Source organism: Oncorhynchus kisutch, linkage group LG18 (genome assembly GCF_002021735.2).
Source record: "Oncorhynchus kisutch isolate 150728-3 linkage group LG18, Okis_V2, whole genome shotgun sequence".
NCBI lineage: Eukaryota > Metazoa > Chordata > Actinopteri > Salmoniformes > Salmonidae > Oncorhynchus > Oncorhynchus kisutch.
This window is the reverse complement of record NC_034191.2, coordinates 34,650,558-34,678,280: the sequence shown is the minus strand read 5'-3', so window position 1 is coordinate 34,678,280 and position 27,723 is coordinate 34,650,558. Positions and strand designations below refer to the sequence as shown.

The window sequence follows — 27,723 nt, the reverse complement described above, 5'->3', positions numbered from 1 at the left end:
CACCCGAAACTGTGACATGCACACATTTGTGAACTGGGTAACCTATTGGTTTAAAAATACCTTGGGATGTGTGTGTGTTCTGCACTGTCCAGTCTGTGCTGTGTACGGTGAACGCTGCCTGGCCATGACAGTACGGGCTGTTTATCCAGACTACCCCTCTCACCCCCCTCCTCCCCAGCATCTGCTCATCGTCCTCCCAAGGCCCGGGCCTTTTCCTGGCTGCAGTACACACTGGAGCCCACTGTTGCGTCTGCTGGGGCTGATAAGAGGCACCGACCTCTATGCTGCTCCCTCCGATGCACTGACAGGTCACCAACAGAACAACTGGCTGTTGTATAGGGGGGAGTGGGAGGGAGAGACAAATCTGTGACTGACATGAAATTACACCAGTTGAAGGGAGGGTCAGGGCCTGGCCGCTTATGTTTGGGATAATTTCTTAAGCACTGTTTAGCAAATCATTGTTGTCTACAAAGGTCGATAGTGATACCATGATGTGGAATATTCCATACAAAATCTAGAACTGATGGTCTCAAATCTTGAACAATGTAGTTTTCTCAGTGCATTGGCATCCGTTACTCACATAAACAGTGATTGTGATTTGGAAAGAGATGAATAACTTCGACTTGAGAAGAGAAACAGGGAGGAATTAACTTCTTCAACAAGCAGGTCTTTCTCTGACAGCTCTGAAACCGAACACGTGAGACCTCTAGTGGTAGCCTTGAGAACGACCAAGCTATTCCACAAAAGAAGAAAAGCTTGTCTGGATCCCAAATGGAGCCCTAAAGCCAAAGACAAGAGCATCCCTGGTATCACGGCACAGTTACTGTGAACAGTTGAACTGAGGAAGGAACTTTTCTGACTGCAGGTCTGTGTTTTCTGAACAACAGTGGGGGCTAAATGCATCACAGCGTCAGATAAATCCTGACACTCTGTGGTGTCAGTGCTCTCTGTCTGAGCTGCCCTCAGAATCTGATGGACAGATAAGAATGGAGAGGTGAGGAGAGAGGAGTACCGCAACTCAATTTAGAACGTTGTAAGAGTGGAGTGCTTTCTTTTTGGAGCAGAGAAAGAAAGAAAGAATGGAGAGCAGTCTGTTACAGTACATCGTCATTGAGCTTTTAAAATAATCTGTAGCCTACACAACAAATATACTTGGATTCATCCGAGCACAGCATGTCTGGGTCCGCTGTCTGTGGTTGACTAGGACGAGTCAGATCTGAAAATAAATACAGCCAGACGAGTTTAGTCAGAGAAATAACAGAGAGGAGACAGTTGAGAAGGAGCAAACATTTCTAATAGCGGTTCCCGACAGGGTATTTTTGCTGAGGGAGACTGCCCAGTTGGTTACTCTTTGGGCAATATATGATAATGTCCCTTTCAGGATTTAATTCCCTGTACTATAACAGTGTTGTTTGAAGTCATGTTTGAAGTTCAAGATTATTAACTATGTTTGGGAGCGTTTCTTTCGGCAATGTCCGAGGGTTCTTTTCAGGTGGAACACAACAATGAGCTGGCGCAAAGGAATGAGGGAGATTAAAGAAGAGGTCATACAGAACTTTTGCCCCTGGGGATGCTCTTGAGAAAAAAGGGCTAAGTGGACAAATATATCTAGAAGTGCACCTTGTTATGATAAAAAATATTGTGTGTGATAATGTGCTGTATATGAACCATACAGCCAACATTCAAGTCAAAATTTAGCAAACAATTAGGGAAAGGGGATACCTAGTCAGTTGTACAACTGAATGCATTCAACCAAAATGTGTCTTCCACATTTAACTCAACCCCTCTGATTCAGAGAGGAATTCAACTTCCATATTCAACTTCCAACGTTAGTCTTTAAGTCTTATAGTATTTATTTGATGAAGTTTGAACGGCTGTTGATATACTGAAAGCATGACATACAGTATAGAAGTGTGAAGACGTCTTGCTAATGACCTTGTTCAACTTAGTAAAATCATGAACATATTTGAACTATTTAAGTACACAATTATCCCCAAATAAAATAAATATGTACACTTGATTAAGGTAGCACTTCAAAACTTTGATTAAAAACACAAAAGATATTACTCTCTTTTGCGGTTATTGTGTTGTTCTGTTTTTTCATTTCATGGATGTCTATTCCATTGATTACTGTACTTTGTACCTTCAAAGCACCTAGCCTGACAGTCTACTCTTCTGAGAAGCACACCTGCCTCTTTACTTAATCTTAGAGCTGTCTGGGGAATTGTGCAGCCTGCATTAAAGCTGGAATGACCTCACTGTTTGTTTCTAGCCCTCTGTCTCTTTCTCAGAAGTTCCCCTGAGAGCATGGACAATGCCCTTCACTCAACAGTCATAAAAGCCTTATGAGCGTCAGTGGAGCTGTGGTCGTTCTGCGCGACTGGAGGAACGAGGGAGAATGAAAAGACCAGGAGATGAGACGCGAGTCAAAAACCACAGTGAGAGAGGCCTGATTAAGGACTGACCCCAGTTCATCTCCAGGACGTCCGTACTCTAGAACCTCTACACACACTTACACTACACCGCACTGTCTACATGCACTCCTTCCTGTTTCACGCTGCCAAATACTGAAGGACTTACTCATAGCATTGTGGTTAACCAAGGCTGAGTTCGTCGTTGCTTTGTTAAGGGTCTTTGAGGAGACTCGATAGGGGATTTGTTTATTTCTATCAAAAGCATTTGGAAGTTGGAAGGACATTGACTAAAGACAGTAAATTAAACAAAAATAAATAAATTTAGAAAGCAGAGATCTTCAGTGTTGTTTTTGTCTATCCATCCATCCATCCCCTCTGTGAAAAATGAGGAAAATGAGGCTTCGGCACATTTCCAGTAAGTTTATTTCAGTAGAAGTGGTTTTTAAAACACTTCACACTGTACCTCAAACATCTCACGTCCTTGAGACCCCCATAAACAAGCAAGATCAACATATTCAAATATGGCGGTGTCCAATATCATTATATTCTGTGCAAAAACTTTTTTAAGCATACTATTTTACAGAAAAGAAAAGAAAAGTACATTTTGGAAGGGTTGGGGGTTGAAACGGTCACAACAATCAAGAATTATATTTTGTACAATTGTCAAAACTTGGGACTACATGAGATAAAATCCATCAGGTGGCTGTAGATATGTGCCTTGTTTAAAACAGCCAATGCAGACAGGAGTAGTGACCTGTATAGAACAACAACAAACAACTTCTACTGCTCTCTCTTCAGTACAGATCATTCTCTTTAGCAATTGTGTAAGGGTACTGAGTGTGTGTGTGTGTGTGTGTGTGTACTCGTGTCGTCATAAATACAGTACATACATACAAACTCAATGTGTTCTAATAAGGCGTATGTGGCAAATCAAAGTCCACAGAAAATAAACAGTCCCATCAGTAACTTTACAGCACTATTTAAGGCCTGGAAAACAGAAAAGGGGGAGATAAAATCACAAGTACCTTAAGGAAAGAATGTCAAAACAATGTATTGAAAGCAGCCCTGCAGTGGCCGGGGGCCGGAGAGTGTGATGGGGGAGGCTGCTGTGACGTCACCCCCAGAGTGAGATGGGGACGTGGTCCTGGAACCTGGGGGTGCGATGCCTGCCCTGAACCAGTCTACAGTCAGACACTATCAAAACTCATTATCAGGTCTCTCATTCCAAGAGTATAGGGGTGAACCATTCAAAGTAGAGTTCTTGGCTATACAAAGTGAGAGGACTGCGAGTGTATCCAGTTCACATGAGAGGTGGGAGGGAGAGGGGGGGGGGGGGGGGGGGGGGGACACCACATTGCCTCGTAGCCATAAAATCACAGATATAAAATACATTCATGAACAAAACCCCAAAACAGGTCAATGAATAAAAGCATACCTCACATCAATTGAAATGGCTCTTTAGCATCGAGGAAAATATACGTTTAAAAAAAAAAATACACAGTCCACTTCACTGTGACCTAAACATCATATTGTTATCCCAGCAAGCAAAAGTGGTTTCAATGACATCGTTATGATGTCTATTATTACATTATGATCAGGTTGTAGATTAGACGTGTCCTTTTTTTTAAACAAAAAAACAAACAGCAACCACAAAATGCAATAGTCTGGTTATCTGACCAGATAACAACCAAAATATGACGTCTTTCCCCATGACATCTTGCTCTCGTCATGAAAAATATATCTTGCTGTAACAGAGACCAGTTCCTTGTCATCTGGTTTTATATTTTCAACCAGAAAACCAGTTTACAACAACATTACGTCATGCTCCAAATGCTGTCTCTAGGGTTACGATAGTACCTCAGTGAGGGTTCTGGCGAAAGACTCAGATGATGGTACCACGTCAGTGTCAGACCAGACAAAGACCCAGTTCCCTGAGAACATCAGAGACAAAGGTTGCAAACACTACAAACTAACGGCAGCAGATTGGGCATAATAATATTTGAATAACAAGAATATTTACATCGTGGTGGTCCTGAAAAAAACTCAAATCAAACTGTTTTCCTATTGATGCAGCATTGGGAGTAGAGAAACACAACAGTGATCGAGCGGACTTTTTGGAGTTAATAAATGTGAACAACTCCTCTGTGTTATTGTTACTGCTGAGTAGACTACAGCAACTCCTCTGTGTTATTGTTACTGCTGAGTAGACTACAGCAACTCCTCTGTGTTATTGTTACTGCTGAGTAGACTACAGCAACTCCTGTGCTGGTGGTAGGAGGAACATGGATCTATATGACACTGCCTGGTGCCATCGATTTCATCTAATCCCTACTCATTGGTTGGTTACGCGGACGCCGAATGCTGTGTTCAGGCCAACGGACAGTTTCAAATCAAATATCGACAACAGATTAAAGTGATCTCATTCGAACAGACAGCAACATATTCAGATCGATTTCAGTATGGACACTAAACAACGTACCATGGGCAAATAGTATAGTCTTTAAAGTGACATAAATCCTGAATAAATACCATAAAGACTGTTCATTTAGGCCGTGTCAAGAGCTTGTTTTCCTCACTCCCTTCAAGAAGCTTTTATTGGTAACTTTTGAACAATATTTTTTTTTACATACAGTATATTGATTATGTGTATATTTTCTTTCCTTAGGTGTGTTTTTTTTCTGCATTGGATATTCCAGTTGCTAGGTACTTATTTTGGCTTCAAGCAATGAACTGCTCTTTATGGAGTTAGTTTGTAGTTGGGTCTATTCTCCCAGAGCGACTAACACACGACTCGACTCGCCTGACAGACTCCTAATCCTTCACAGTTAGCATCAGTTCCCGACCAATAAAGTCCTTTGACCGATATATATATATTATGTATAAAAAAATAAGTTATTGCGCATCCCAAAAAAGTGCATCGTTTTTTTCTTTTAAAAAATCTCTCTCGTTGCGTTTCACTTTTTCTTCCTTTGATCCGGAATCGTATTAAGACTGTTTTCTCTGAGGGGGTTGGTTGACGAAAGTGTTGGCGCACCTTCTTTCTTGACCTCTGACCTTTTGTCGTACCACGTGGGCACGGGCGTGTAGGTGACGGGTTGGGACAGGCAGGGCAGAGTGTATAGTAGAGGGATAGAGGATGAGGAGGGGTGGTCCTGCTACGCAATCACCATGGGAACGTCGTCTGAGAAGCCGCTGATCATGGGGGTGTCTTCGTCATCGTCACCTTTAAGGAGGACGGGTAAACAAGAGAACAAGGGAGGAGGGAAGAATGACATGATAGTTGCATTCAGAACGGCTCATGCTAAAATGTGGTTTATGATCCTGGTCATACCCATGAGAAATGAGTGGGGCCAGGAGTTTCTCCGGACGATGGGACCTGACAAGGACAAATTACGGTCCCTAGCAGCACAGCCTTTAATTGGGGACTAGAGTTTTCCTGGTCAGGTCACACCATCAGGAGAAACTCCAGGCCCTACAAGTGATTTTTATTTTTTTACCTTTATTAAACTAGGCAAGTCAGTTAAGAACAAATTCTTATTTTCAATGACGGCCTAGGAACAGTGGGTTAACTGCCTGTTCAGGGGCAGAATGACAGATTTGTACCTTGTCAGCTCGGAGATTTGAACTTGCAACCTTTCGGTTACTAGTCCAACACTCTAACTACTAGGCTACCCTGCCACCCCAAAAGCCATGCCAATCAGATGGACGCAGAGCGGGATACCCGATGGGTGTTAGTTCACAAATAAAGACAACGTGGTTCAAGTCCAACACAGTGTAGACTGATAACATTAAGGCTCCTTAGCAGCCATCACACGCAGGCACACGCAGGCAAAGTCAACGGTAACATCAAGCGTCAACACAAAACAAGGGAGCGACGCAATTACGGACGTATGTGGCTACTTCGATATAGAACTTAACCAAGGAGTCTTACCCAGCTCGTCCCCCGAGGAGAAGATGGCCGAGCCCAGGCGGGAGTTGTAGTGGCTGTTGGAGAAGGCGGTGAAGTTGTTCTGCAGGCGGCGGTGCCTCAGGTACAGGACCACCAGGACCCCACACAGCCCCAGCAGCAGCAGGAACAGCACCGGCACCACCACTACCGCCATGTCCCCTGACTGACCCGAGCTCCGCACCGCGTCACTGGGACCTGCAGGGAGGTGGGGGGAGGAGTTACACCTGGTGAGTGACATTCACTGACTGACGTGGTTGACATTGCATATACAGCACATGAAGGAGCCATTATGAGAGATTCTTTATATACTTTTATCGCACAAAGTTGATTGATGAAGTAAGATGAACATGGAAAACTATCATCATATCCATCATATCAGTATCCTACCTCGTATACTGTTGTATGAATGTCACCACACCTTGTTACTGAAACCGACGATGAGGATTTATGGATGTTGGTAGTAAATCTGTCCCGTAACTTCCCATCCTCCCCAGTGTCCCCTCCCCGCCTCACCTTGTCCCAGCTGGTCGTAGAGCAGCAGGGCGGGCTCGCCACACAGCTGTCCGTTGAGCAGGCAGCGGGCCTGGACGGAGAAGGTGTAGTTGTGGCCCGCCAGCAGGCTGCTGATCCGGAAGAAGGTCTCTGTGGTGTTACCCAGGAGCACGGTGGAGTTGGACAGGCTGTCGTACACGTGCACCTCGTAGCCCTGCGGAGAGACACCGAGCACGGATGTGCAGACAGAAACAGACAGACATAGACAGTGATGGTGAATATCAGAGGAACTAAAAGACAGTGGGGTTGATCTGTCGTCACAGGGAGAGACAGCTGTGTGTGTCCCTCACCCTGCTCTCATTGAAGCTCCTCTCCTTCACGGCCAAACTCTTCCAGAAGAGGTACACATGGTCTTTCTCCGTCAGGATCTTCAGAGCCTCTGGAGCAGGCAGGGGCACTATGTCCACACAGGTTAGAAGGAAAACGTTTTAACAACATACATTCATACAACTATGTTCATGTAAGAACACTAGGTTTTGAATGTGGTCTCCCCAGAGCTGTTGGTGCTCTAGCTTGAACTCCTTTAATATTCAAGAAACCTTGACTAGCCCCCAGCCACTATATAACAGAGTGTGGGCGCGTTCCAGGTCGTCTATCTATATTGCAGTCGGGCTGCACATGCCAGAAGATCGCTACATTACATTAACATGACCCCTGAGATGTTTTAACTCTGTCCCGGGGGATTGTGGGGAAAAAGAAACAGCTGATCGTCGGCTGCAATAAAGATGACCTGGAACGCGCCCGTCTCCGGGACATAAGCCGTACTTGTGTTGAGCGTGTAGCTGGCCTCCTTGCTCATGTTGCGCAGGCGGACGGAGACGCTGTAGTGTCCGCCGGGCTCCAGGCCCTTGAGGCAGTACTCCACCGTGTTGTTCTGGGTGGTCAGCTTGTAGCTGCTCTCGGTCTTACGCACCACGTCCTTCAGGTGCACCGCGTACGTCTGCACGGGACGGACACATTCAAATCAAACTTTATTGAAAGTGCATTTAACAATCTCAACAGAGTTTACAGTAATATAATACAGCACAAGAACAATGAATGACAGACGTGTTGGCATCCAAAATGGCACCCGACTGACCAGAGCCCTGGTCAAAAGTAGTGAGGGACAACTGTTCATGGTACTACACTGAACAAAAATAGGTGTGGCATATTAAGAAGCTGATTAAACAGCATGATCATTACACAGGTGCACCTTGTGCTGGGAACAATAAAAGGCCACACAATAAAAGGCCACACAATGCCACTGATGACTCAAGTTGAGGGAGTGTGCAATTGGTATGCTGACGTCAGGAATGTCCACCAGAACTGTTGCCAGAGAATTGAATGCTAATTTCTCTACCATAAGCCACCTCCAACGCTGTTTTGGAGAATTTGGCAGTACGTCCAACAGGCCTCACATCCGCAGAACACATTTATGGTATCGTGTGGGCGAGCAGTTTGCTGATGTCAACGTTGTGAAAAGAATGCCCCATGGTGGCAGTGGGGTTATGGTATGGGTAGGCATAAGCAAATGGACAACGAACACAACTGCATTTTATCGATGGCAATTTGAATGCACAAAAATTCCGTGACCAGATCCTGAGGCCCAATGTGAGGGCCATTTTTTAAGGTATCTGTGACCAACAGATGCATATCTGTATTCCCAGTCATGTTTCAAACAATGTATCCTTACACTGAAAGAAGTCAATGGACAAGGAGAGACTGCAATCCAGACTTTGGGTCTGTTTTGAAGTTTAAGCTTCAACTTACTTTAAAAAAAAGTTACCCATCACATTAACTGTATCTGAAAGGTTGGCCGTACCAGAGGGGCGCTGGGGGAGTCGTAGGGAGGCTGCCACTTCAACGTAGCCTGGGTTTTCTCAACTCGCACCTTGTGCAGGTTACGAGGAGGAAGCCGCTCGTTGGGAATCATCTTAACCACAGCATACTCCGAGGGAGGGCCCAGGTAGGGAGAGATGGCCCGCACCTGTCACACACACGTGAACAAGCACACACACATTGAGATATTGTTCTTCAGAAACCAAAATGTACACATTGGTTAACTGTGAGCGGATTTTCTACAGTCGATCATTTTACAGTTCAGTACAGTTAGGACCAAAATGGAATCAGTGGCGACAACGAAATAATCGTGTTTGTCGGATTCTGTATCTGAGGTATTGAGAGAGGAATCAGGGTGAAGAGGAATAGGGGGTGAACTCACAAGGAACAGGTACTGCTCATCACTGTCCACAGTGACGGTCCGGCTACTACTAGCGCTGGTGTTCACACTGTGAGGGCAGCGGTACAGGTCCAAGAAGGAGGTGGCAAAGAAGATGCCATACACCTGTACAGACAGACAACAACCACACAGTACATCACTGGCTGCACAGGGAGCCAGAATACTCCAGCAGGGTGCTTCAAAGTAGCGGTGGACGAGGACAGTTCCCCCCTTACTATGGAAAGAGCTTTGAGCATCTAGAAAATACATCCAATCAGTTATGTAATTCCTTATTATATTTTGATTGTGGGGACAAGCTTTATTGCGTAATGGAACCAATGAAACAGAGCAAACACCGCCCATCGGGCAACCGAGACAGGCTTAATCAAATGCTTTAAGCTTTTGAAATTATACTACAGATACTACATAAACCCAGGATCATGTTCATTAGGCACCAAATAGAAGAAAACAGACTAGAGTAGGGACTACCCGAACTTGTCCAAGAAGAAGCGCTCATTTTCGTTTTCGGGTCAAAAAACGTTGTATGATGTTTTCCGTTGCGTGACCAAATGAACATGTCCCATGTCTGTTATACAGTAGCTGTCATGCTGTACCCGTGTTACCTGTGCAGGGGATCCGGTTACAGTCCAACTGCAGTCCACAGAGCTCTGGTTGAGGGCCCGGGCCTTGAGGAGGGGAGGCTCCGGCTGAGTGCCTGTGGTCTGCTGGCGGGACAGGGCTGTGGGGCTGTCTCCTACACTGGTCTGGGCCCACACAGCCACCTCGTAGATGGTACCCGTGGTCAGGTTGGCAGCTGCAAGTGTACAGGTAGATACAGACAGAGTTGGATTAGGATATTGAAAACACTTAAGTGTGTGTTTGTGATGCATAACACAAAGTCATGTTTGAAAAACACTTGTTTTGTTGTCTGAAAATGTGTGGACACTCGTGGCAGACAGGGGCCTACCTTTCAGTACGCTGCCTCGCACAGTGTAGTTCCTGCTCTCCTTCACGTGAGCATCAAACACCCAGGACAGCACCACCACATACTGCCTCACCTGCACACACCCATGGAACAACGGTAGAATTATAGGGCAAGTTAGAATACACCCATGGAACAACGGTAGAATTATAGGGCAAGTTAGAATACATAGACAAGCGCTAAGTCACTCAGAGACGCCACCAACTGACCTCATATTGGGAGTTAAAGCTGAAAGACAGGCTCATGGAGTCTTCTGCGATGCTGTCGGTGATAACTGAGGGAGGTGGTAGAGCTGAGAGAGAGGGAGAGACACAATAAGCATCAGCTCCAATACATAAGGCACCTACACAGTGGTGGCCAGCAGAGGGCGACAGAACACTGTACATCTCCACAACGCAACCAGTGGAGGAAGAGCACTGAAGGATGACAGCTCGAGACCCATATAAGTAATGTGCCATCCTCCGGTGACCCAAACTAAAAGGAAATGGCGTGTGATTACAGATACATTCTTCTAACTTGCGACCCACATCTCACATACTTTAACAAACCCTGGATTAGTGAATTGGTCAAATTTATCAAACTATCACATTGCCAAATTATATATTGTCAGGGCAATGATCATGAGAGATTGTCATACCTTTCATGGGCATGATGGATTTAACCTCAGTCCAGTTCCCCATACCTCGACCCGTCACTGCTGCCACCTGAAAACACACAGGCTCACAACTCAACAATTCTAAGAGCTCATGTTACCTTGTTCTAATGCTAAGGACCCAAATGTCAATATGAAGCTGCTCTGAAAGACAGGTCTCTTACTCTAAACTTGTACAGAGTGCTGGGCTGTAGGTTTTTGACCTCCACACTGTTGCCGGTGCTTCGCTGAGAGAACCACTCCACACCTTTTTCACTGTACTCCACCTGTCACACCCACACACACACACACACACACACACACACACAGTCAGAGAAACAAAACAGGAAAGACAGGGTTGAAACTCTTTTCATGTTCAAAGTCTTTCTTATTTTTCTGGTGAACATCTACTTTGTTATCCAGCAAAGCCAACGGTTGTTATCCAGCAAAGCCAACGGTTGTTATCCAGCAAAGCCAACGGTTGTGCGTATGTTTCTATCTCTTCTTATAGCCCTACTGCTCAGGACATGACACTAACGGAGAGGCGGTTAATAGGTTTACCAGAGGAAACGACATCGAGTGTCTGGGCAGGCTAACTCACAATGTACTCCCGGATCAGGCCGTGGGCTTTGTCCGGAGCGCTCCACGAGGCCTCCACCGTGCCGTCCTCTCCGTGGTCACACGACAGCTGCAGGTTTCTGGGGGGGTCGGGCACTGCAACAAACATTACATAACAGTACTGTCGATCCACCATAATATTCCATTCGAAAACACTGTTAGCGGGCAGGCCACAAACTTCAAAAGTGACATAACAGTGATATAAACACTAAAGAGGTATTTCCAAGACCCTTTCAATGGAGATTCTCCACTGAGCATCAGTCCGGGGGCTTAATCTGGGTCCAGAAAAACCTCCCTGTATTCCTTCTGTTACTCATTTTGCCTGTCAGTTATCCGCGCAATTTACACGAAGTGCATTCAACTAGGGTGAGCAAAACAACCACAATAATTACAACGTGTGAAATCAAACCTCAGACAAATCCTCTGCTGTGAATGGACACAGTGAAATGATCGTGTGTCTCGCTCCCTCTCCCTTTCACTCCCCCTCATCGCTCCCCTTCCCCTCTCCATTTTAAGAACAGTGATCAGCAATAGCCAATGAGAGCTCGCCACGAGCAATGTCGTTCAACTCACAAATGGATTGAGCAGGTATTTCAACTCTGTACGGCAAGTCTGACTAGCCACAGCTAACGTTAACAATCGAATCACATCATTGTTTTCGCAAGACAGCGTGGTGTCGAGAATCATCGCGGCCAAGTGAAGAATCTTGTAGTGTGCGACCCCCCCCCCCCCCCCCGTCGGGGGTCACATCGTTCAGCGAGCGTACCACTACGTCGGAAAGACAAACCCCTGCAGGAGAGACGGTGGTTTAACGAGAGGCTCGGCGATCTTAGGATTTGGAAAGTCGTGTAGTCTACACACGAGACAGTACTCACATCCCTCGGGCGTTCTCAGGGTCAACACATCGTTGGTCTTGTGCTGCTTGCTGAGACACTGGGTCAGAACCTTCACCTGGTACGTGGTGTCTGGCTTCAGCACCGACAGGGTGTAGCTGCTCTTGTTGCTGTGTGTGTCCATAGAGGTCCACTGCTGTGTGCCCACCAGCCTAGCACACAGAGACAGACATACACACACAGTCAGACACACACAGTCAGACACATACAGTCAGACACATACAAGCATACGCGACATAAGTGGTTGCATAGAGGCCCCGGCTGCTAGGGGCCCCCAAGCCCTAAAAACGCAAACTTTTTATTTTTGGGAGTCTCAACTTACTATTGAGAGTAAGAATATTAGAATACACCAGGTGTAATTTGAATTGGCTGTGCGTCATTCAACAGTTTCTCTCATTATGTCACAGACAGTCACTCAATTAGCCAAGTCAGCTGACAATTTTCCGATTGGTCGTTAGCTAGCTTTCTAAACTTGAAGTAATCATGGCTGAATATTGAGCGGGCACGCAGGACATGTGACCAGGGCCCTGACATCCAGGGGGCCCCCTATTTATTTTGTTAGTCATCCTCACGAAGACATCATATTAATATGGCATAACTCATGGGGAAATACTACAGGAATTTAGCTTTAAAACTACATCTCCAACCCATGGAAAAATTTGTAGAATTGCAATGTGTTATAAAATTGTTATACAATTTATATAATTATAGAAAACTTGCTTTAAAACGGCAAAATGTTTCTATGGCCCATGGCAAAATGTGTAGAATTGCAGGAAATTAACTAAAAACTTTAATTCTTCTCTACGCTGTCAAGAGAGGAGCCACTAAAAATGTTTGCCGCAAGGTTGGGGGGGGGGACCAAATCTTGCTTAGGGCCCCCAAAAGGCTAGAGCTGGCCCCGGAGACACACTCACTCACTCACTCACTCACGACACTCTCACACACAGACAGAACACACAGACTGACCTGAAGTAGATGAGGAAGTAGCAAGAGGTCAGGGGCAGGTTCTTAGGTCTGGACCAGGTGAGGGTGATGGCGCCAGAGAAGTCTGCCGTCCACCGCAGGTTCTGGATCTTGTAGACCAGAGAGTCCGCTACAGACAGGTCAGAAACCCAGCCCCAGTACAAACGTTAGAGAGGAGAGATACTACGCCATCACCCTCACCTGGATGACTGAAGACTCTGCTTATGCACATTGATTGGGGCTGTGACATGAGTTTCATTAAAAGTAGACTCAGCAATATGACATCGTAATAGACAGCAGGGCCACTTCCTGAATACAGAAATAAACAATAACATTAGAATTGGCCAGGACTGCCTCTATTAGCTCGGTGTGGGTCTGTTTCAAGAGCCAATAGGGGCAGTCTTTCTTGGGCAGAGTTTTAATTCTGTTGTTGTTGACGTCTGTAAAGCAGGAAGTTGCCCGCAACGTGTGATGGTTGGACATTCCCTAGTCTCCCTTTTAAGTGCGGAAGAAGCCTGGCTACTGAAGACTCACTGGTGCAGTTGTCCTCGTCGCTGTGGTCGGAGCAGTCCATGAAGCCGTCACATTTCTCACCATCCAGCACGCAGGCCTCCCCGTCAGCGCAGCGCGTGCCGTTCGCACACGTCAGAGGCCCTCGCGTGGCTACCAGACAGAGAGAGCGAGAGAAAGAAGACAAGGGGAGGAAGGAAAAGAGAGAAAAGGAGTGTGAGAACCACATCCCCTTTCAAGGTTTTACTTGGCAACGCAGAGTGAAACGTCAACACTCCAGTGTCTTAGTCTGTTTGTTTTTTTGTGGTACTGACTCAAGATGGAACTGTGTTTTGTGCATTTTATGAATGAACACCGTTACTGGGTTGGCTATGTGTATCAGACGCACCTTTTTGGCCAGTTTGAAAGTCTCCACTCAAGTCAGTGTACTGACTGGCTGGCTGATTTAGACCCGTGGCCCCTTGAGGAGCATAGGTCCTTCACACTCTGTGTGTAACACTTACGACAGTGGGCTTCGTCCGAACCGTCCAGGCAGTGTTGGTGGCCGTCGCAGCGCTGCCAGTCAGAGATGCAGGTGGGGGGCTTCCGGCAGAGGAACTGGCCCCTGCTGCAGTGGCCAGGGGGCAGGGGAGGGGCTTGGGTGAGCCACGGAGCCTGTGTCGCCGTGCCGTTGGCTGCTGCCATGGAAACAGAGTATAACCACATGTCTGAAACTGTCTCACAGAAGAGAGCGTCTGAGCAAGCAAAGAAAGCGCTCCTCTGTCTTACAGTACCCTGCCTAATGTTGAGATTCCACCATCAGTATTTTCAGTATCGCTGCAGATGAATGAAAGGAGACAAGTAGCTCCACAGTGTTTTCTGGCCAAGTCACATGGTCAGGAATAACCACCTGGCCCTACCTACATACAGCTGTATAACTAGTCCTGAGCTGTGTAGCCACGGTGACAAGCCCTTTGGTGTAGATGGAGACGGTGGTTCACCTGTGGGACAGCCCAGTTCATCACTGCCATCGGGACAGTCAGCGTAGCCGTCACACACCCAGGAGTTGACTATACAGGCTCCCGAGCCACAGTGGAAGCGGTTAGGGGCGCAGGACGACGGGCCTGGGGCAGGGGTGTGGGGCGTGACTCCTAAGAAAACAGAGAGGAAGAGGTGTAGATACACATAGCACTTCAAATGGTTTGGTAATAGAGATCTGGCAGGAGTGACAGAGTAAGAGAGAGAGAAAGAGCGAGAGAGTCAGAGAGAGAGCGAGAGAGAGTGAGAGAGGCAGAGAGAGAGAGAGCGAGAGAGGCAGAGAGAGAGAGAGAGCGAGAGAGACAGCGAGAGAGAGAGAGAGCGAGAGAGGCAGAGAGAGAGAGTCAGAGCGAGAGAGGCAGCAAGAGGCAGAGAGAGAGAGAGCAAGAGAGACAGCGAGAGAGAGAGAGGGAGAGGGGCAAAGAGAGAGCGAGAGAGGCAGAGAGAGTGAGAGAGGCAGAGAGAGCGAGAGAGGCAGAGAGACAGACGGACACACAGCGAGCGAGACAGACGGACACAGAGCGAGGGAGACAGACGGACACAGAGCGAGCGAGACAGACGGACACAGAGCGAGGGAGACAGACGGACACAGAGCGAGGGAGACAGACGGACACAGAGCGAGCGAGACAGACGGACACAGAGCGAGCGAGACAGACGGACAAAGAGCGAGCGAGACAGACGGACACAGAGCGAGCGAGACAGACGGACACAGAGCGAGCGAGACAGACGGACACAGAGCGAGCGAGACAGACGGACACAGAGCGAGCGAGACAGACGGACACAGAGCGAGCGAGACAGACGGACACAGAGCGAGCGAGACAGACGGACACAGAGCGAGCGAGACAGACGGACACAGAGCGAGCGAGACAGACGGACACAGAGCGAGCGAGACAGACGGACACAGAGCGAGCGAGACAGACGGACACAGAGCGAGCGAGACAGACGGACACAGAGCGAGCGAGACAGACGGACACAGAGCGAGCGAGACAGACGGACACAGAGCGAGCGAGACAGACGGACACAGAGCGAGCGAGACAGACGGACACAGAGCGAGCGAGACAGACGGACAAAGAGAGAGTGAGATGGACACAGAGAGACAGAGAGAGAGGGTATACCAGAGCACTGAGCCTCGTCAGACCAGTCTCCACAGTCATTCTCTCCGTCACACTTCCACCAGGAGGGCACACAGCGCCCGTTACGACACTCGTATTGGAAGTCCCGCGTGCAGCCCGGCCCCTCAGTGGGGGAGCCTGAAACATACACACACTCAGGAATAATCTCATTTCTAGATACAAACACTTCATTTATAAAGCGCTGCAGTGAACACAACTGATGCATGTGACACGCAAACACACACAACGTGTGTACTCACCACAGTTGGCCTCGTCAGAGTAGTCCCCGCAGTCGTTCATGCCGTCACACTTCCACCCCAGGCTCACACACAACCCGTTGGCACACTGGAAGTTGTAGGCGTCACACGTCTTCTCAAACTCCGGGTGAGTGGCTAGAGGGAGAGATGTTTCAATGCCTTTCTAGGACCGGCAGATTCATTTCGTTTTTCCTGACCCCGACCAAAACATGTTCCTGGTTCACGGAGAAAACGGAGTGAAACCAAATAAGGAATGCTTGTTCCTTTTCCGTTGCACGTTTTTAAATGTTTCCCTCCGGATTTTTTCCTTTTGAACATGACCCAGGTTCGGTCACATGCACAGGAAAATATATATGTATTTAGTGACTGTAGATATCAGCAACGTTGTAGTGTTTTCTGTGAAGGTGGGGTTAGCGGAGTAGGACTCACAGCAGCCGGCGTAGGCCACGTCCTCATCGGATCCGTCCTCGCAGTGTTTGGTGCCGTCACACACCAGAGACTGGAACAGGCACTGGGCTCGGTTCTGACACACAAAATCCATGTAGCGCGTACACAGGGGATCTGCAAGGAGGACACACACACACATACACACACACACACAGAGTACTACTATATTACAATGGGATATAGGTCAGAGATATTCTCAACAAACGTTTCATTTTAACTCTTTTCTACGACAATAGCCCTCAAATGTTTCCGTTTTTCGAAAGACCAAAGTGCATCTGGGGTAGCAGCTGAAAAACAACACTAACGGTACGCATACACAATATCTGCAGCATAGAAATAGATTCCATTTCTATAGTTTGCAGGGGTTCTAGTTCGACATTCAGTTGGTCACTCACCACAGTGTTGCTCGTCGGCGCCCCCTGGGCAGTCCTGTACTCCGTTGCAGTGGGCGCTGGCAGGCAGACAGGTGCCGTTGGAACACAGGAAGCCATTACAGCGATCCCCCACTGTCAACAACAACACAGCATGTGTTAGTGCCAAGCCCTCCTATCAAAGGCTGGGCATAGAAATCTGGGTAACACTTTGCTTGAACTGTCCTTCATAAAGGCTACCGAACACTGTCATAGCATTGTCATAACAATGACATAACATCATGGGTGTTGTTGTCAAGCAGAGAGAGGGCTGTGTCTGTGCGTGTGTGAGTTTGTGTGTGTGTGTGTCCCCTCACCACAATGTGCTTGCTCCTCGTCAGAGCTGTCCTGACAGTCGTCATCACCGTCACACACCCAGCGCTTAGGGATACAGTGGCCCGTAAGACACTGGAAACTACTGGCCTCACAGGTGTGGTGACCCACTGAGACCGGGAGGGAGGGAGAGAGGGAGGGAGGGAGAGAGTAAGAGAGAGACTTGTGCAACGTTCCACAGCGGATTCTTTTTGAACATGTTCCTGGTCGCACCTGTACAGTTGGCTTCGTCTGACCAGTCCCTGCAGTCATTGTCTCCGTCACATCGCCAGGCCTCGCGGATACACACGCCCCGCGCACACGAGAACTCCCCTGATCCACACTGGTGACTCTCTGGGACACACACACACACACAGTCGGTCAGTAATCAGAGGAAGAATCACATAGGCTATATACAATCTCAAAAGTCATACAGGCTAGAGCACACGTTGTCAGGAAAAAAACCATGCTTGGAAGTGCATGCACACGCACTCACACACACACACACACACACACGACTGAATGGATGGATACAAAAAACATACACACACACACTCTCTCTCTCGTCCTCGTACCACAGTGTTCCTCGTCACTGTTGTCCCCACAGTCGTCCTCGTGGTCACACTTGAAGGCCAGCGGGATGCAGGAGCCGGACGCCACACAGCGATACTGGATGGACGGGTCACAGGAGGTGGTGGCTGGAGGGGGACGGACAGGGGGCAGAGGGACAGACAGAATGACAGGGTGTTGACATTGAGGACAGAGAGAGAACAGCAGCAGAGACTCAAAGCAGAGTGTATTGTGACAGTGACAGCAACAAACTCTAGTCCGGCTCTATTGAACATTATCTGTTGGATCCATTTTATTCACTATGTACACAAACAAGAATTCAGCACCCAATAATTTATTTACAACAATAATAATAAACAGAATAATCTGAGTGAGTTGTCCATTGTCTAGCTGTATGTCTGAAATGGCCTGACCCAAAGTAGTGCACTATATAGGAAATAGGGTGCCATTTTGGCTTCACTCACGGCACTCCTGCTCGTCGCTCATGTCGCCGCAGTCGTTGTCGCTGTCGCACTTCCAGATGCTGCTGATACACTTGCCGTTGGAGCAGCGGTACTGGTTGGGCAGGCACGTGTGTTCTGGGGAGTTGAATTTCATTCCGTTTTGGATTACAAATAAAACGCACATCATCAAGAAGTGTATCTGAATCCTGAAGGACAGCAACTAAAAGGGTCAATGAAAACACTTCTTTCCAAAGTGGTCCTTGCAGAACAACCACCAGTCACACAGCCAGTCAGGAAGAGAGGGGGAGGAGGGCAGTGGTTCTCTGCATTCACCGAGGCAGGGATCTTCAATCCCGATTGCTGGCGACGGGCCCACCGCAGGCTCTGCAGGCTTTTGGTCCAGCCCAGTACTAACACGCCTGATACAACTCATCGCTTGGCGATGAGTTGAATTAGGTGACACAGCTAGGTGGGAACAAAAGCCTGCACCATTGTGGATCTGTAGTAGTGTGATAGGGTCGCCTGAAGGACTATGTCGAGAACCTCAATACTTTATCATGCATTTGTCATTTTACCACTATATACATGCACATATTACCTCCATTACCTCGACTAACCCCTACCCCCGCACATTGACTTGGTATCGGTACCCCTTGTATATAGCCTTGTTATTGTTATTTTAATTGGGTTACTATTTTTTCTGTAGTTTAGCTACAACATTTTTCTTACCTACGTTTTTCAAACTGCATTGTAGGTTAATCGCATGGCATGAATTAGTTAAGTGCTCGTAAAGAAGCATTTCACAGTAAGGTCTACTACACCTGTTGGTTTCGGCGCATGTGACAAATAAAATGTGATTTGATCAGTAGTATTTTGTGCCCACAGAGACCATTGTGTGTGTGTGTGTGTGTGCTTGTTTGTCTGTCAGAGAGCCAGTGCGCACGTATGTTAGTGTGTGTGTGCCAGGCCTCACCTGTCTTGACGCAGGTGTTGTTGTGGAGCTGGTAGCCGGTGGGACACTGGCACTGGAGCTGTCCGTCGGGTAGGGTGGTGGTGGGCGTGCCGTCGGGGCATACACAGGTGTGGCGGTGCACGGGCTGGGGCAGACACAGTAGGCTGCAGGGTTGGTCTGCACAGGCATTATGGCCTGGAAGAGTGGAGACACACACGGGTTTGTCATGAGCAGACAGCTACACTTAGATCCAATCATGCCATTCATCTAACTCTGCTGAAGTAGTGTGGCTGTCCAAACAAAGCTTCCAGTATTGTCCCTTCCAGAGCAGCATTCTGATAATATCTATTTAATGCTGACAATTGAAGTTCTTGGAAGGTGTACTTACAATGGGCATTGATTCTTAAATATGATTTCGCTGCTTGTCTCTCACCTCTGGTCTTGCCTTTGTAGAAGATTTTGAGGTCCATGACCCCGGTCAGTCTTCCCACTATGAGTTCATTGTCCTGGGAGCCTGCTTTGGGAGCCTTGAAGATGCCCCTCCTTGACCAGTCATCCCAGTACAGGTCATTCTGAAAACACACCATAACTGTGAGATTATGAAAACAAACCTGGATATCTTTTACAGTGGGACTGTGCTACAGTGTGTGCCAGACTTATCCCCAGTGTTGCACACTCAACACTGGGGATATGACATCATCATACCCAGTTTGCCAACGTTTTGCTTCCAGCCATCAATAACATTCTTATTATTCTTATTCCAATGTGGACATGCCTCAAGGGAGGGGAGGGGGGCACATTTGGAAAAAGTCAATAGGGACAGTTCTGGGCAGTTTTTAAATCTGTTGTTGTTGACATCTGCAAGAAGGAAGTTGACAGGCTGTGTACGATGATGTCTACTGAGTCTACATCGAAAGACAATAAGACAAATGAACTAAGCTTGTAAAGGCATTTATAAGTGATATTCTTCAAGAATCAACGGGTTTACATTCATTTCAATAATCAAAAAAGGCTATAAATATCACAGTGGGCCTGAACAGTCCATCAGCACACACATCGACCCTTCTAAAGTACCTTGAAAACAGCAATGGCATAGGGGTGAGGCAGGCCCTCCATGACCACGCTGCGCTGCCCGCCGGCGAAGTCGGCCCGCTCGATGCGGTCGCCGTAGGCCTCGGTCCAGTACAGCCAGTTGTCGTCAGCCGTGATGCCGTTGGGCCAGCGGACGCCCTCGGACACGATGCGAGACACGTTGGAGCCGTCCATGTAGCCACGGTACACACCGGCTGCACGGTCGCCCCAATCTGTCCAGAACATCAGGCTGGTAGGAGAGACGCATCACAGATTAAGGAAGTACATCAGACAGATATTAGCATTGATGTTATTTACGGTAAAGGGGCAATCTGCAGTTCAAACAAAAACAAAGCGATACAGTCCAAGATGTATGTAGCGATCACAGATTGACCCTTTACCAGTCGGTCACGAGGGAGACATTTTTTGTGTAAAAAAAAGCTTTCTAAATGTATTTGATTGAAAAATGTATAGTAGTTATTCAAGGTTATTAGACTGTGTTACCTCTCTCCTGGCATGAGGACCAGAGCTCTGGGATGCTCCAGCACTGAGGAGTTGAGCAGAGTGTGACGTAGGTCCCCATCAGGGTTAGACACCTACACAACACATACACAAGGAGTGGGTCCCCATCAGGGTTAGACACCTACACAACACATACACAAGGAGTGGGTCCCCATCAGGGTTAGACACCTACACAAGGAGTGGGTCCCCATCAAGGTTAGACACCTACACAACACATACACAAGGAGTGGGTCCCCATCAGGGTTAGACACCTACACAACACATACACAAGGAGTGGGTCCCCATCAGGGTTAGACACCTACACAACACAACACATACACAAGGAGTGGGTCCCCATCAGGGTTAGACACCTACACAACACAACACATACACAAGGAGTGGGTCCCCATCAGGGTTAGACACCTACACAACACATACACAAGGAGTGGGTCCCCATCAGGGTTAGACACCTACACAACACATACACAAGGAGTGGGTCCCCATCAGGGTTAGACACCTACACAAGGAGTGGGTCCCCATCAAGGTTAGACACCTACACAACACATACACAAGGAGTGGGTCCCCATCAGGGTTAGACACCTACACAACACATACACAAGGAGTGGGTCCCCATCAGGGTTAGACACCTACACAACAACACAAGGAGTGGGTCACCATCAGGGTTAGACACCTACACAACAACACATGGAGTGGGTCACCATCAGGGTTAGACACCTACACAACACAACACAACACAAGGAGTGGGTCCCCATCAGGGTTAGACACCTACACAAGGAGTGGGTCCCCATCAAGGTTAGACACCTACACAACACATACACAAGGAGTGGGTCCCCATCAGGGTTAGACACCTACACAACAACACAAGGAGTGGGTCACCATCAGGGTTAGACACCTACACAACAACACATGGAGTGGGTCACCATCAGGGTTAGACACCTACACAACACAACACAACACAAGGAGTGGGTCCCCATCAGGGTTAGACATCTACACAACACAACACATGGAGGGGGTCACCATCAGGGTTAGACACCTACACAACACATACACAAGGAGTGGGTCACCATCAGGGTTAGACACCTACACAACACAACACATGGAGGGGGTCACCATCAGGGTTAAACACCTACACAACACAACACATGGAGGGGGTCACCATCAGGGTTAAACACCTACACAACACATACACAACACATGGAGGGGGTCACCATCAGGGTTAAACACCTACACAACACAACACAACACATGGAGGGGGTCACCATCAGGGTTAAACACCTACACAACACAACACAAGGAGTGGGTCACCATCAGGGTTAAACACCTACACAACACAACACATGGAGGGGGTCACCATCAGGGTTAAACACCTACACAACACAACACATGGAGTGGGTCACCATCAGGGTTAAACACCTACACAACACAACACATGGAGGGGGTCACCATCAGGGTTAAACACCTACACAACATAACACAACACATGGAGGGGGTCACCATCAGGGTTAGACACCTACACAACACAACACATGGAGGTTGTCACCATCAGGGTTAAACACCTACACAACACAACACATGGAGTGGGTCACCATCAGGGTTAAACACCTACACAACATAACACAACACATGGAGGGGGTCACCATCAGGGTTAGACACCTACACAACACAACACATGGAGGTTGTCACCATCAGGGTTAGACACCTACACAACACAACACATGGAGGGGGTCACCATCAGGGTTAAACACCTACACAACACAACACATGGAGGTTGTCACCATCAGGGTTAGACACCTACACAACACAACACATGGAGGGGGTCACCATCAGGGTTAAACACCTACACAACACAACACAACACAAGGAGTGGGTCACCATCAGGGTTAAACACCTACACAACATAACACAACACTGGAGGGTGTCACCATCAGGGTTAGACACCTACACAACACAACACATGGAGGGTGTCACAATCAGGGTTAAACACCTACACAACACAACACATGGAGGGGGTCACCATCAGGGTTAGACACCTACACAACACAACACATGGAGGGTGTCACCATCAGGGTTAGACACCTACACAACACAACACATGGAGGTTGTCACCATCAGGGTTAGACACCTACACAACACAACACATGGAGGGTGTCACCATCAGGGTTAGACACCTACACAACAACACAAGGAGTGGGTCACCATCAGGGTTAGACACCTACACAACAACACATGGAGTGGGTCACCATCGGGGTTAGACACCTACACAACACAACACAACACAAGGAGTGGGTCCCCATCAGGGTTAGACACCTACACAACACAACACATGGAGGGGGTCACCATCAGGGTTAGACACCTACACAACACATACACAAGGAGTGGGTCACCATCAGGGTTAGACACCTACACAACACATACACAAGGAGTGGGTCACCATCAGGGTTAGACACCTACACAAGGAGTGGGTCCCCATCAGGGTTAGACACCTACACAACACAACACATGGAGGGGGTGACCATCAGGGTTAGACACCTACACAACACATACACAAGGAGTGGGTCACCATCAGGGTTAGACACCTACACAACACATACACAAGGAGTGGGTCACCATCAGGGTTAGACACCTACACAACACAACACAACACAAGGAGTGGGTCCCCATCAGGGTTAAACACCTACACAACACAACACATGGAGGGGGTCACCATCAGGGTTAGACACCTACACAACACAACACAACACATGGAGTGTGTCACCATCAGGGTTAAACACCTACACAACACAACACATGGAGGGGTCTCCATCAGGGTTAAACACCTACACAACACAACACATGGAGGGGTCTCCATCAGGGTTAAACACCTACACAACACAACACATGGAGGGGTCACCATCAGGGTTAAACACCTACACAACACAACACATGGTGGGGTCACCATCAGGGTTAAACACCTACACAACACAACACAACACATGGAGGGGTCTCCATCAGGGTTAAACACCTACACAACACAACACAACACATGGAGGGGTCACCATCAGGGTTAAACACCTACACAACACAACACATGGAGGGGTCTCCATCAGGGTTAAACACCTACACAACACATACACAACACATGGAGGGTGTCACCATCAGGGTTAAACACCTACACAACACAACACATGGAGGGGTCTCCATCAGGGTTAAACACCTACACAACACAACACATGGAGGGGTCACCATCAGGGTTAAACACCTACACAACACAACACATGGAGGGGTCACCATCAGGGTTAAACACCTACACAACACAACACAACACATGGAGGGGTCTCCATCAGGGTTAAACACCTACACAACACAACACAACACATGGAGGGGTCACCATCAGGGTTAAACACCTACACAACACAACACATGGAGGGGTCTCCATCAGGGTTAAACACCTACACAACACATACACAACACATGGAGGGTGTCACCATCAGGGTTAAACACCTACACAACACAACACATGGAGGGTGTCACCATCAGGGTTAAACACCTACACAACACAACACATGGAGGGTGTCACCATCAGGGTTAAACACCTACACAACACAACACATGGAGGGTGTCACCATCAGGGTTAAACACCTACACAACACAACACATGGAGGGTGTCACCATCAGGGTTAAACACCTACACAACACAACACAACACATGGAGGGGGTCACCATCAGGGTTAGACACCTACACAACACAACACATGGAGGGGTCTCCATCAGGGTTAAACACCTACACAACACAACACAACACATGGAGGGGTCACCATCAGGGTTAAACACCTACACAACACAACACATGGAGGGGTCTCCATCAGGGTTAAACACCTACACAACACATACACAACACATGGAGGGTGTCACCATCAGGGTTAAACACCTACACAACACAACACATGGAGGGTGTCACCATCAGGGTTAAACACCTACACAACACAACACATGGAGGGTGTCACCATCAGGGTTAAACACCTACACAACACAACACATGGAGGGTGTCACCATCAGGGTTAAACACCTACACAACACAACACATGGAGGGTGTCACCATCAGGGTTAATATATTTATAAATAAATAAACACATTTATAAATAAATAAACTAATAAAAACACACACTGAACAAAAATATAAATCGCAACATGTGAAGTGTTGGTCCCAAGTTTCATGAGCTGAAATAAAAGATACCAGAAATGTTCCATATGCACAAAAAGCTTATTTCTCTAAAATGTTGTGCACATTTTTTTTTATACATCCCTGTTAGTGAAACATTTCTCCTTTGCCAAGATGATCCATCCACCTGACAGGTGTGGCATATCAAGAAACTGATTAAACAGCAGGATCATTACACAGGTGCACTCTAAAATGTGCAGTTTTGTCACAATGCCAGAGATGTCTCAAGAATTTGGCAGTAGAGAATTTGGCAGTACTTCCAACCGGCATGACAACCGCAGACCACATGTGACTACGCCAGCCCAGGACCTCCACATCCGGCTTCTTCAGCTGCAGGATCCTCTGAGACCAGCCACCCAGACAGCTGAGGATACTGAGGAGTATTTCTGTCTGTAATAAAGCACTTTTATGGGGAACAACTCATTCTGATTGGCTGGGCCTGGCTCCCCAGTTGGTGGGCCTGGCTCCCAAGTGGGTGGACCTATGCCCTCCCAGGCCCACCCACATCTGCTGCCCTGCCCAGTCATGTGAAATCCATAGATTAGGGCCTAATGAACGTATTCAACTGACTGATTTCCTGATATGAACTGTAACTCAGTAAAATCACTGAAAATGTTGCATGTTGTGTTTATATTTTTTCCCAGTATATATAAAATATTGGACAAATCCCTGTTCCTCATGTTTACCTCAATCCGCTGCGCTCCGGCGTCCACCCAGTAGAGAAGCCTGCTGATGGGGTCAAAGGTGAGGGCCTCCACATTCTGCAGGTCCTTCCTAACGATCACTTCCTGTCCCGTACTGCCATTTAGACAAAGCCTCTGGAGGGGGAGAACAGGGAGGGGTGTGGTCACTGAAGTGTGTGTATATGGTTTTCACTAATCACAATTCACTATGTACTTTTGGTCACTGAAGTGTGTGTAGGATAGATTCTGTGTCCGAAATAGCATTTAATTCCCTATATAGTACACAAGTAATGTACTATATAGGGAATAGGGTAAGTCATGGTTACAGCTGAGTGCCTTCTGTGAAGGCCCTGACCTGTATGGTGTCCAGCGAGATGTCTGCCCAGTAGAGGCAGTTCCTTTCGTAGTCAAAGTCCAGGGCCACGGCCTCGCGGAGACCAGAGAGGGGCAGGGCCTGGTCGGTCCCTGTGGCCAGGTCATAGCGATGGATGGAGTTCCTCACAGCGTACAGGATGAACTCATTACTCTCTGGAGAAGAACAGGAGAAAAAAATAACACTTAAAACAATTCACAATTCATTCTAATCTACATCCGTGTGCTTTTTATTTTGTAACTCGACTAACCGAGTATATAGTATATATATATGTATATAGCCGCCACATTGACTCTGTACCGGTACCCCTCTGGTACCCCTGTACCGGTACTACCCCGGTAGTATATATATGTATATAGCCGCCACATTGACTCTGTACCGGTACCCCCTGTATATAGCCTCCACATTGACTCTGTACCGGTACCCCCTGTATATAGCCGCCACATTGACTCTGTACCGGTACCCCTGTATATAACCTCCACATTGACTCTGTACCGGTACCCTCTGTATATAGCCTCCACATTGACTCTGTACCGGTACCCCCTGTATATAGCCTCCACATTGACTCTGTACCGGTACCCTCTGTATATAGCCTCCACATTGACTCTGTACCGGTACCCCTGTATATAACCTCCACATTGACTCTGTACCGGTACCCTCTGTATATAGCCTCCACATAGACTCTCTACCGGTACCCCCTGTATATAGCCTTCACATTGACTCTGTAGCGGTACCCCCTGTATATAGCCGCCACATTGACTCTGTACCGGTACCCCCTGTATATAGCCTCCACATTGACTCTGTACCGGTACCCTCTGTATATAGCCTCCACATTGACTCTGTACCGGTACCCCCTGTATATAGCCTCCACATAGACTCTGTACCGGTACCCTCTGTATATAGCCTCCACATTGACTCTGTACCGGTACCCTCTGTATATAGCCTCCACATAGACTCTCTACCGGTACCCCCTGTATATAGCCTTCACATTGACTCTGTAGCGGTACCCCCTGTATATAGCCTCCACATTGACTCTGTACCACTACCCCCTGTATATAGCCTCCACATTGACTCTGTACCGGTACCCTCTGTATATATCCTCCACATTGACTCTTTACCGGTACCCCCTGTATATAGCCTCCACATTGACTCTGTATCGGTACCCCCTGTATATAGCCTCCACATTGACTCTGTATCAGTACCCCCTGTATATAGCCTCCACATTGACTCTGTATCAGTACCCCCTGTATATAGCCTCCACATTGACTCTGTATCAGTACCCCCTGTATATAGCCTCCACATTGACTCTTTACCGGTACCCCCTGTATATAGCCTCCACATTGACTCTGTATCGGTACCCCCTGTATATAGCCTCCACATTGACTCTGTATCAGTACCCCCTGTATATAGCTTCCACAAGAAGAAGAAGTTACAGTTCTGTGAGAGCCAGAAATCTTGCTTGTTTGTAGGTGACCAAATACTTATTTTCCACCATAATTTGCAAATAAATTCATTAAAAATCCTACAATGTGATTATCTGGATTTTTTTTTCTCAAATTTTGTCTGTCATGAAAATTACAGGCCTCTCTCATCTTTTTAAGTGGGAGAACTTGCACAATTGGTGGCTGACTAAATACTTTTTTGCTC

At 47.5% G+C, this 27,723-nt stretch overlaps 1 protein-coding gene across 2 annotated transcripts in view; it reads right to left on the bottom strand.

Annotated features, from left to right (window-relative positions):
• Positions 1-2,819: 2,819 nt before the first annotated feature.
• Positions 2,820-27,723, bottom strand: part of LOC109909387 (sortilin-related receptor) — a 71,681-nt gene continuing 46,777 nt past the window's right edge. The window contains exons 17-48 of one of the 2 annotated variants that reach the window (XM_031795865.1): positions 26,059-26,231; positions 25,707-25,838; positions 20,805-20,896; positions 20,304-20,550; positions 19,663-19,801; positions 19,251-19,424; positions 18,299-18,412; positions 17,840-17,962; positions 17,499-17,618; positions 17,270-17,395; positions 16,938-17,048; positions 16,525-16,656; positions 16,099-16,230; positions 15,842-15,976; positions 14,690-14,839; positions 14,213-14,386; positions 13,734-13,862; positions 13,203-13,329; positions 12,219-12,388; positions 11,327-11,439; positions 10,911-11,012; positions 10,732-10,798; positions 10,304-10,386; positions 10,080-10,170; positions 9,736-9,926; positions 9,116-9,238; positions 8,717-8,881; positions 7,681-7,855; positions 7,206-7,312; positions 6,877-7,069; positions 6,346-6,558; positions 2,820-5,637 (exon numbers count right to left, since the gene is read on the bottom strand). In XM_031795865.1, the coding sequence (XP_031651725.1) occupies positions 5,570-5,637; positions 6,346-6,558; positions 6,877-7,069; positions 7,206-7,312; positions 7,681-7,855; positions 8,717-8,881; positions 9,116-9,238; positions 9,736-9,926; positions 10,080-10,170; positions 10,304-10,386; positions 10,732-10,798; positions 10,911-11,012; positions 11,327-11,439; positions 12,219-12,388; positions 13,203-13,329; positions 13,734-13,862; positions 14,213-14,386; positions 14,690-14,839; positions 15,842-15,976; positions 16,099-16,230; positions 16,525-16,656; positions 16,938-17,048; positions 17,270-17,395; positions 17,499-17,618; positions 17,840-17,962; positions 18,299-18,412; positions 19,251-19,424; positions 19,663-19,801; positions 20,304-20,550; positions 20,805-20,896; positions 25,707-25,838; positions 26,059-26,231 (4,391 nt within the window). In that variant the 3' untranslated portion in view covers positions 2,820-5,569. The remainder of the gene's footprint in view (positions 5,638-6,345; positions 6,559-6,876; positions 7,070-7,205; positions 7,313-7,680; positions 7,856-8,716; positions 8,882-9,115; positions 9,239-9,735; positions 9,927-10,079; positions 10,171-10,303; positions 10,387-10,731; positions 10,799-10,910; positions 11,013-11,326; positions 11,440-12,218; positions 12,389-13,202; positions 13,330-13,733; positions 13,863-14,212; positions 14,387-14,689; positions 14,840-15,841; positions 15,977-16,098; positions 16,231-16,524; positions 16,657-16,937; positions 17,049-17,269; positions 17,396-17,498; positions 17,619-17,839; positions 17,963-18,298; positions 18,413-19,250; positions 19,425-19,662; positions 19,802-20,303; positions 20,551-20,804; positions 20,897-25,706; positions 25,839-26,058; positions 26,232-27,723) is intronic. The other variant, XM_031795867.1, reaches the window with a different exon arrangement.